This window comes from Coturnix japonica, chromosome Z, assembly GCF_054131305.1.
Source record: "Coturnix japonica strain WE chromosome Z, WE-NBRP24, whole genome shotgun sequence".
Lineage (NCBI taxonomy): Eukaryota > Metazoa > Chordata > Aves > Galliformes > Phasianidae > Coturnix > Coturnix japonica.
Genome location: NC_140702.1, coordinates 29102671 through 29113440, shown reverse-complemented (window position 1 = coordinate 29113440; position 10770 = coordinate 29102671). Strand labels below are relative to the sequence as shown.

Sequence of the window (10770 nt, the reverse complement as noted above, 5' to 3'; positions counted from 1 at the left end):
CAGGTACATTGGCCAGAAGAGACAGGACAAAACGCGCGTACCTACTTTGGTAAATTTAAAAGGAGAACTGGCTTCAACAGATGAAGAGAAAGCTGAGGTGCTAAATGAGTTCTTCACCTTGGTCTTCACTGGTAGCCAGGATTCTAGTCTTTTTCATGTCCCTGAGCCCTGCATCCCCAAACCTCTATGTGGGGACCAAGGAGGTAAATCCCTCCCCACTGTAAGGGTACAGCAAGTCCAAGAGTGCCTCCTTAGACTGAATGAGTACAAGTCTATGGGGCCAGATGGCGTGCATCCCAGGGTCCTGAAGGAGCTGGCTGAGGTGGTTGCCAAGCCGCTCTCCACCATATTTGAGAAGTCGTGGCTGTCAGGTGAGGTCCCGGACGACTGGAGGAAGGGTCACGTCACTCCCATATACAAGAAGGGGAGCAGGGAGGGGCCAGGGAGTCTCACCTGCGTGCCTGGGAAAATTATGGAACAGATCCTCCTGGACAACATGCTCGATCACATAAAGAATGAGCATGTGATCCGAGACAGCCAGCACGGCTTCACCAGGGGAAGGTCATGCTTAACTAATCTTGTGGCCTTCTATGATGGAGTGACGGCGCTGGACGAAGGGAAAGCGACTGAAGTAATTTACCTGGACCTGAGCAAGGCCTTTGACATGGTCCCCCACCACATCCTCATCTCCAAATTGGAGGGAAGTGGGTTTGATGGGTGGACAACTCGATGGATAAGCAATTGGTTGAAAGGCCGCAGACAGAGGGTGGTGGTCAATGGCTCTATGTCCAGGTGGAGGCCGGTAATGAGCGGTGTCCCTCAAGGGTCTGTCTTGGGACCGGTGCTCTTTAACATCTTTATTAATGACATCGATGAGGGAATGGAGTGCACCCTCAGCAAGTTTGCTGACCACATCAAGCTGAGTGGTGCGGTCGATACTGTGGAAGGAAGGGATGCCATTCAGAGGGACCTCGACAGACTGGAAAGCTGGGCTCGGGTGAACCTAATGAGGTTCAACATGGCAAAGTGCAAGGTTTTGCACTTGGGCCGGAAGAACCCCAGGCACCTGTACAGGCTTGGAGGAGTGGTCCTTGAGTGCAGCTCGGCAGAGAAGGACCTGGGGGTCCTGATGGTCGAAAGACTCAACATGAGCCAGCAGTGCGCTCTGGCAGCTCGGAAAGCAAATGGGATCCTGGGCTCCATCAGGAGAGGGGTTGTCGGCAGGGATAGGGAGGTGATTGCCACTCTCTAATCGTCTCCTGTGAGGCCCCATCTGGAGTACTGTGTCCAGGTGTGGAGCCCTGAGTACAAGAAAGACATGGAGATTTTGGAAAGGGTCCAGAGGAGGGCCACGAAGATGATCAGGGGGCTGGAGCACCTCCCCTATGAGGACAGGCTGAGGGAGTTGGGCTTGTTCAGCCTGGAGAAGAGAAGGTTGCGGGGTGACCTCATTGCAGCCTTTCAAAACTTGAAGGGCTAACAATAGCAGGACTAGGGGAAATGGTTTTAAGTTAAAAGAGGGAAGATTTAGGTTGGATGTTAGGGGGAAATTCTTCACTAGGAGAGTGGTTAGGCCCTGGAACAGGCTGCCCAGGGAGGTTGTGGATGCCCCGTCCTTGGAGGTGTTCAAGACCAGGTTGGACGGGGCCCTGGGCAACCTGATCTAGTAAATGTGTGTTTGGTGGCCCTGCTAGGCAGGGGGTTGGAACTACATGATCCTTGAGGTCCCTTCCAACCGGGGTCATTCTATGTGATTCTTTGTGTGTGATTCTGTGTAAGCAGAGCTCTGCGTAAAGATGCTGTTGTGCTTGACTGGTGGAGATGACCCACCACATGCCCTGCATAGAAGTAAAGCTGTGCCTCCCATCTCCACATTTCCCTTTGCAGTGTGCTGTGGGAGGTTCCAAGGGAATGGAAGCAGCATGGGAGGCCTCCAGGCCATGCAGAGGTCAGACCTGCCCTGTGCACGGCGCTGACAGATGCACTGGTGGCAACACGGATAATTTTTATGGAATTTTATTGGGGAATCAATTCTTAGGAAGGGTGGATAAGGGCAGGACAAGGGGAAATGGTTTTAGGTTGAAGGAGGGAAGATTTAGGATGGATGTCAGGGGGAAGTTCTGTACTATGAGAGTGGTGAGGTGTGGGAACAGGCTGCCCAGTGAGGTTGTGGATGCCTCACCCTGGAGGTATTCAAGGCCAGGTGGATGGGGCCCTGGGCAGCCTGGTCTAATAAATATGGAGGTTGGTGGCCCTGCCTGTGGCAGGGAGGGATGAAGACTGGTGATGTTTGAGGCCCCTTCCAATATGGGCCATTCTGCAACTCTGTGGTCTGATTTGGTCCGAGCCCCTGAGGGCTGCTTGTGGCCCAGCTGCAGGCCCGGCCGTGTTCTGGCCAGCTGCTGGGGTGATGTCCTAGCGCCGCCTGCGGGGTGGCCTCTTGGCAGGAGGTGCAGAGTCCTCAGAGGTGTGAGTCCTCCTCCTCTTCGGGGCTCGCCGAGGCGCCCTGCCTGAGCGCTCCCTGCCACTGCTGGCACTGGAGGGACCTGGCACTGCCTCCCCCGGCTCCTCCTGTGCTGCTTCTTGGACTCTGTGCACTGGAGCCGGGTTGGATGGAGGCTGGCTGGGACCCTCAGGAAGGGCAGAGGTTGAGGGGCCAGGAAGCTCCTCCTCCACATTGCCTTCCCAGGTGCTGCTGGAGGGCTGTGGCTCAGGAAGGTGTGCTGGGGAGGCGTCTGCATCCTGGGCCACTGCAGGGCTGCTCTCCTGCCCGGTGGTTGCATGGGAGGCATCCTGGGCAGGCAGATTTTGCTGCTCCCTGCCGCACAGCTGCGCAGCTCGGACAGCGAGCCATCGTGCAAAGCGGGCAGCCTGGCTTTGCACGGAGCTGAGCAGCCGCGCAGTCAGCGCTGCCTCGCCCAGGCCAAAGAAGGACCGGCCAGAGCTGACAAGGCGCTGTACTGCAGATGCCCCGTGGTGAGCCCCAGAGAGCTGCCTCAGCTCCTGCCGCAGCCGGGGCAACACGGGCTGGGACACAGATCGGGGCTGGAGGAGTGGGGCTGCCCTGTGTGCCCTAGTGCGCACCCGTCGTCGTCGTTGTGCTCTTCTGCCCCTTGGCTCATTCTGACGGAGGACAAACTCTTCAAAGCTGCTGTCTGCACTCACCGAGTGCCGGATGGACATCATCCTGCCTCTGCACAGGGGGCACTTGCGCCTCCTCTGGACCCAGCGCCGGATGCAGCCAAAGCAAAACCCGTGCATGCACGGCATGACAAAGCTGGCATCAGTCACGCTGTCCAGGCAGATGGTGCAGCGATAGTCCAGCTCAGCGGCCATGCTGTCCAGCTGCGATGGTGTACAGGAAAATGTGCAGGGGATGAGGGGCTGCTCCTCACGCCGCTGCTGCAGCAGCAGGGGTCACACTAGGAAAGGAAGAGAGGCCACAGTCACTCGCTGAGCCCGGCAGGGGAGGAACAAGTGCCCACGTCCCTTGCCAAGTGCCCAATTCCCTCCCTCCCAGCTGCCCAGGGTGAGGTGTCCCCTTACCGGTTCCCTTTGCTGCTGCGACCTTCTGGGTGCCCCGGCTGCCTGAGCCAGGCAGGTCGGGGAAGAAGCTCCGGTGGCTCTGGGGACGAGCACTGAGAGCGGCTGTCAGCAGCTCCCAGAACACGAGACCAGCACCAAGGCAAGACTTGCCGCTCGCTCCAAACCTCACAGACACGCTCGGCTGGAGTTCAGGCACAAGCCAGACTGAGAGAGAGACTCTGTGTCCCGGCTACAAGCACTGAGGGCCAGGACGTCACAATGCACCTTAGTGACGCGCTGCGTGTGTCACTGCCAGTGACATCACAATGGGCCATCATCATCTGCAGCAATCTCAACCCAGCAATGGTGCTCATGTTTTCCACAGTGTCTCTTTCCATTTTATTATCCAATAACCATATTGAAACTTGCTTGCTTTCTGGCCAGTGGATTGTTACTGGAAATGTACTGAATGTGCGTCTTAGAATATAAAAAGGCTTGCTTAGAAGAATGAGAGTGAGAGATACATTATGAGAGAGATGCGTTATGATCATGTTCATCACAGAAGTAAATAAATCCAGAAACTGGAGCATAGGAAGATCCACACAAATATGCACAGGAACTTGTTTATGGTGAGGGTGACGGAGCACTGGAACAGGCTGCCCGGGGGGTTGTGGAGTCTCCTTCTCTGGAGATATTCAAGGACCGCCTGGACACTTAGCTGTGCAAGGAAGAGGGCAAAATAAGGGCTACTGGGGTTGAACGGGTCATTCGAGGGATTGTACCAAACTCCATGGGCAATGACAGCAGAGTGCAAAGGGAGGGAGTAGGGCAGGGGGATGCTGGGGTTGCTGCTGTTCTAGTGGATCCTTGATCCCTTATAAAGGTGGAGGGACGGATAGCCCGGCTGAAGTGCCTTTATACTAATGCGCACAGCCTGAGTAACAAGCAGGAGAAACTGGAAACTGTGATGCACTCTGAAAGTTATGACATTGTTGCTATCACAGAAACATGGTGGGATGACTCCCACAATTGGGATACTGCAATCGACAGCTATAGACTCTTTAGGAGAGGTAGGAGAGGTAGGAAGGGTGGGGGAGTTGCTCTCTATGTCAGCGATCGGATAAACTGTGAGGAGCTCCCTATGAGAAACAGTCAGGAACAGGTTGAGAGCTTGTGGTTTAGGATTAGAGATGGGACTAACAAAGGCCATCTGGTACTAGGTGTATACTACAGGCTACCTGATCAAGGGGAGGCTGTTGACGAGGCTTTCTTGCTGCAGATGTGTGAGGCGGCTGGCTCACAGGCTCCTGTCCTGGTGGGGACTTCAACCATCTGGACATCTGTTGGAAAAACCATATGGCGCGCTGCAAGAGCTCCAGAAGGCTCTTGGAATCCATTGATGATAGCTTTCTGGTTCAGGTATTGGACAGACCAACCAGAGGTGAAGTGTTGCTGGACCTGCTGCTCACCAAAGCTGGGGAGATCATCAAAGGCGTCAAGGTTGGAGGCTGCCTGGGCTCCAGCGACCATGGCCTGGTTGAGTTTGTGATCTCAAGCGATGTGGGCCTGGCAAAGAGAAGGACCAGGACGCTGAACTTTAGAAGAGCAGACTTCAAGCTACTCAATGGATTGCTGGCCAAGATCCCCTGGCTCGCTGCCCTCAAAGACAAGGATGTTGAGGAGAGCTGGCTGCTCTTCAAGGATGCCCTCCTGGAAGCACAAGAGGTCTCCATTCCCCTGAATACAAAAGTGGGCAGGCAAGGTAGGAAACCAGCATGGCTCAGCGAGGACCTGCTGAGAGAACTGAGGGCGAAGAAAGGGGTGTACAAGCTCTGGAAACAAGGCTGTGTCACCTGGGAAGAATACAGGGGTGCCGACCGGACTTGCAGACGTGGGATCAGGAAAGCCAAGGTGCAGGCAGAAACGAACTTGGCGAGGGACGTGAAAAACGATAAGAAAACCTTCTACAGGTACATTGGCCAGAAGAGACAGGACAAAACGCGCGTACCTACTTTGGTAAATTTAAAAGGAGAACTGGCTTCAACAGATGAAGAGAAAGCTGAGGTGCTAAATGAGTTCTTCACCTTGGTCTTCACTGGTAGCCAGGATTCTAGTCTTTTTCATGTCCCTGAGCCCTGCATCCCCAAACCTCTATGTGGGGACCAAGGAGGTAAATCCCTCCCCACTGTAAGGGTACAGCAAGTCCAAGAGTGCCTCCTTAGACTGAATGAGTACAAGTCTATGGGGCCAGATGGCGTGCATCCCAGGGTCCTGAAGGAGCTGGCTGAGGTGGTTGCCAAGCCGCTCTCCACCATATTTGAGAAGTCGTGGCTGTCAGGTGAGGTCCCGGACGACTGGAGGAAGGGTCACGTCACTCCCATATACAAGAAGGGGAGCAGGGAGGGGCCAGGGAGTCTCACCTGCGTGCCTGGGAAAATTATGGAACAGATCCTCCTGGACAACATGCTCGATCACATAAAGAATGAGCATGTGATCGAGACAGCCAGCACGGCTTCACCAGGGGAAGGTCATGCTTAACTAATCTTGTGGCCTTCTATGATGGAGTGACGGCGCTGGACGAAGGGAAAGCGACTGAAGTAATTTACCTGGACCTGAGCAAGGCCTTTGACATGGTCCCCCACCACATCCTCATCTCCAAATTGGAGGGAAGTGGGTTTGATGGGTGGACAACTCGATGGATAAGCAATTGGTTGAAAGGCCGCAGACAGAGGGTGGTGGTCAATGGCTCTATGTCCAGGTGGAGGCCGGTAATGAGCGGTGTCCCTCAAGGGTCTGTCTTGGGACCGGTGCTCTTTAACATCTTTATTAATGACATCGATGAGGGAATGGAGTGCACCCTCAGCAAGTTTGCTGACCACATCAAGCTGAGTGGTGCGGTCGATACTGTGGAAGGAAGGGATGCCATTCAGAGGGACCTCGACAGACTGGAAAGCTGGGCTCGGGTGAACCTAATGAGGTTCAACATGGCAAAGTGCAAGGTTTTGCACTTGGGCCGGAAGAACCCCAGGCACCTGTACAGGCTTGGAGGAGTGGTCCTTGAGTGCAGCTCGGCAGAGAAGGACCTGGGGGTCCTGATGGTCGAAAGACTCAACATGAGCCAGCAGTGCGCTCTGGCAGCTCGGAAAGCAAATGGGATCCTGGGCTCCATCAGGAGAGGGGTTGTCGGCAGGGATAGGGAGGTGATTGCCACTCTCTAATCGTCTCCTGTGAGGCCCCATCTGGAGTACTGTGTCCAGGTGTGGAGCCCTGAGTACAAGAAAGACATGGAGATTTTGGAAAGGGTCCAGAGGAGGGCCACGAAGATGATCAGGGGGCTGGAGCACCTCCCCTATGAGGACAGGCTGAGGGAGTTGGGCTTGTTCAGCCTGGAGAAGAGAAGGTTGCGGGGTGACCTCATTGCAGCCTTTCAAAACTTGAAGGGCTAACAATAGCAGGACTAGGGGAAATGGTTTTAAGTTAAAAGAGGGAAGATTTAGGTTGGATGTTAGGGGGAAATTCTTCACTAGGAGAGTGGTTAGGCCCTGGAACAGGCTGCCCAGGGAGGTTGTGGATGCCCCGTCCTTGGAGGTGTTCAAGACCAGGTTGGACGGGGCCCTGGGCAACCTGATCTAGTAAATGTGTGTTTGGTGGCCCTGCTAGGCAGGGGGTTGGAACTACATGATCCTTGAGGTCCCTTCCAACCGGGGTCATTCTATGTGATTCTTTGTGTGTGATTCTGTGTAAGCAGAGCTCTGCGTAAAGATGCTGTTGTGCTTGACTGGTGGAGATGACCCACCACATGCCCTGCATAGAAGTAAAGCTGTGCCTCCCATCTCCACATTTCCCTTTGCAGTGTGCTGTGGGAGGTTCCAAGGGAATGGAAGCAGCATGGGAGGCCTCCAGGCCATGCAGAGGTCAGACCTGCCCTGTGCACGGCGCTGACAGATGCACTGGTGGCAACACGGATAATTTTTATGGAATTTTATTGGGGAATCAATTCTTAGGAAGGGTGGATAAGGGCAGGACAAGGGGAAATGGTTTTAGGTTGAAGGAGGGAAGATTTAGGATGGATGTCAGGGGGAAGTTCTGTACTATGAGAGTGGTGAGGTGTGGGAACAGGCTGCCCAGTGAGGTTGTGGATGCCTCACCCTGGAGGTATTCAAGGCCAGGTGGATGGGGCCCTGGGCAGCCTGGTCTAATAAATATGGAGGTTGGTGGCCCTGCCTGTGGCAGGGAGGGATGAAGACTGGTGATGTTTGAGGCCCCTTCCAATATGGGCCATTCTGCAACTCTGTGGTCTGATTTGGTCCGAGCCCCTGAGGGCTGCTTGTGGCCCAGCTGCAGGCCCGGCCGTGTTCTGGCCAGCTGCTGGGGTGATGTCCTAGCGCCGCCTGCGGGGTGGCCTCTTGGCAGGAGGTGCAGAGTCCTCAGAGGTGTGAGTCCTCCTCCTCTTCGGGGCTCGCCGAGGCGCCCTGCCTGAGCGCTCCCTGCCACTGCTGGCACTGGAGGGACCTGGCACTGCCTCCCCCGGCTCCTCCTGTGCTGCTTCTTGGACTCTGTGCACTGGAGCCGGGTTGGATGGAGGCTGGCTGGGACCCTCAGGAAGGGCAGAGGTTGAGGGGCCAGGAAGCTCCTCCTCCACATTGCCTTCCCAGGTGCTGCTGGAGGGCTGTGGCTCAGGAAGGTGTGCTGGGGAGGCGTCTGCATCCTGGGCCACTGCAGGGCTGCTCTCCTGCCCGGTGGTTGCATGGGAGGCATCCTGGGCAGGCAGATTTTGCTGCTCCCTGCCGCACAGCTGCGCAGCTCGGACAGCGAGCCATCGTGCAAAGCGGGCAGCCTGGCTTTGCACGGAGCTGAGCAGCCGTGCAGTCAGCGCTGCCTCGCCCAGGCCAAAGAAGGACCGGCCCGAGCTGACAAGGCGCTGTACTGCAGATGCCCCGTGGTGAGCCCCAGAGAGCTGCCTCAGCTCCTGCCGCAGCCGGGGCAACACGGGCTGGGACACAGATCGGGGCTGGAGGAGTGGGGCTGCCCTGTGTGCCCTAGTGCGCACCCGTCGTCGTCGTCGTGCTCTTCTGCCCCTTGGCTCATTCTGACGGAGGACAAACTCTTCAAAGCTGCTGTCTGCACTCACCGAGTGCCGGATGGACATCATCCTGCCTCTGCACAGGGGGCACTTGCGCCTCCTCTGGACCCAGCGCCGGATGCAGCCAAAGCAAAACCCGTGCATGCACGGCATGACAAAGCTGGCATCAGTCACGCTGTCCAGGCAGATGGTGCAGCGATAGTCCAGCTCAGCGGCCATGCTGTCCAGCTGCGATGGTGTACAGGAAAATGTGCAGGGGATGAGGGGCTGCTCCTCACGCCGCTGCTGCAGCAGCAGGGGTCACACTAGGAAAGGAAGAGAGGCCACAGTCACTCGCTGAGCCCGGCAGGGGAGGAACAAGTGCCCACGTCCCTTGCCAAGTGCCCAATTCCCTCCCTCCCAGCTGCCCAGGGTGAGGTGTCCCCTTACCGGTTCCCTTTGCTGCTGCAACCTTCTGGGTGCCCCGGCTGCCTGAGCCAGGCAGGTCGGGGAAGAAGCTCCGGTGGCTCTGGGGACGAGCACTGAGAGCGGCTGTCAGCAGCTCCCAGAACACGAGACCAGCACCAAGGCTATCCTTGCCGCTCGCTCCAAACCTCACAGACACGCTCGGCTGGAGTTCAGGCACAAGCCAGACTGAGAGAGAGACTCTGTGTCCCGGCTACAAGCACTGAGGGCCAGGACGTCACAATCCACCTTAGTGACATGCTGCGTGTGTCACTGCTCCTCACGTAGGCGGAATGGTGCCAGTGACATCACAATGGGCCATCATCATCTGCAGCAATCTCAACCCAGCAATGGCGCTCATGTTTTCCACAGTGTCTCTTTCCACTTTATTATCCAATAACCATATTGAAACTTGCTTGCTTTCTGGCCAGTGGATTGTTACTGGAAATGTACTGAATGCACATCTTAGAATATAAAAAGGCTTGCTTAGAAGAATGAGAGTGAGAGATACACCGTTACCATCATGTTCATCACAGAAGTTAATAAATCTTCCTGGCACAAGAACCGTGCATTGTGTTGCTAACTCGTGACAGGGCCCATCTTGTTTGTTATCTTTATTGATGACCTCCATGAGGGGATTGAGTGTACCATCAATGAGTTTGCAGATGACACCAAGTTGGGAGGTGGTGTGGGTATGCCCGAGGGCGGGATACCTTCAGAAGGATCTAGATAAGCTGGATTGCTGGGCTGAGGTGACTGGGATGAGGTTCAACACGGCCAAGTGCTTGGTCCTGCACTTTGGCCACAATAACCCCACGCAGCATTATAGGCTTGGGGCTGACTGGTTGGATGACTGTTAAGATGAAAGTGACCTGGGGGTGCCATCAGCTTTGTGTGGCAGCTTCTTGTCCGAGCTGCACAGCTGAGTAGCAGGTAAGTATAACATCTGCCTGGCCCGGAGGCCACCCATGCTGCCACAGGTCTGGAGAGCAGCCCTGCAGCAGCCCCTGTTTTAGCTGCCTCCTCAACAGGAGCTGTTTACCATGGCCCACAGCCCTCTATGGGAAGCCAACATGGAGGAGTATCTTCATGTCCCCTCAAATGCTACTCTTCGTGAGGGTCCTAGCCAACCTCCATACATCCCTTCTCTGGAGTGGATGGTCCAAGGAGCACTGCAGGAGGAGCTGGGTAGGCTGTGCCAGGTCCCTCAAGTGCCATCAAGCTCTGGAAGTGCTCACACAGGGCGCCTCAGCCTTTTATGAACTTGCTCACTGGGCCTCACCCCTTGGTTGACCTACACATGCCATTTGATCTCACTCCAGATGACTTGCTCCATGACCTTCCCTCCATACCAGCGTCAGGCTGACAGACATGTAGTTCTCCAGATCCTTCTTTTGATACTTCCTGTATATGAACACCACACTGACAAGTCTCCAGTCATCTGGGACCTCTGCAGTTGACAAGAACTGCTGATAAATGATCGAAAGTGGTTTAGCAATCACTTCCACCAACTCCCTTAATAACCTCAGATGGATCCCAGCTTATGCCATGGACCTTTGGCTTTCCATGTGGTTTAACAGGTCACTAGCTGTTTTCCTATTTTTTGTTGGGGGTGGTTACTCTGCTCCCCATCCCTGTCTTTCTGCTCAGGAGGCTGAGTACCCTGAAGGTAACTGTTCTCACTTCTGAAGACAGAGGCAAAGATGGCATTGAGTACC

At 55.5% G+C, this 10770-nt stretch overlaps 1 protein-coding gene across 1 annotated transcript; it reads left to right on the top strand.

The window, feature by feature from the left end:
* Positions 1-7508: 7508 nt before the first annotated feature.
* LOC146753850 (uncharacterized) lies at positions 7509-9266 on the top strand. Its single transcript, XM_085529180.1, has one exon. The coding sequence runs from the start codon at positions 8273-8275 to the stop codon at positions 8915-8917; it is 645 nt and encodes a 214-aa protein (XP_085385306.1). The 5' UTR covers positions 7509-8272; the 3' UTR covers positions 8918-9266.
* Positions 9267-10770: the final 1504 nt, after the last annotated feature.

Bases quoted from the DNA above. Each gene is read 5' to 3' on its own strand.
- LOC146753850 (XM_085529180.1), top strand. From the start codon at position 8,273: ATGGGAGGCATCCTGGGCAGGCAGATTTTGCTGCTCCCTGCCGCACAG.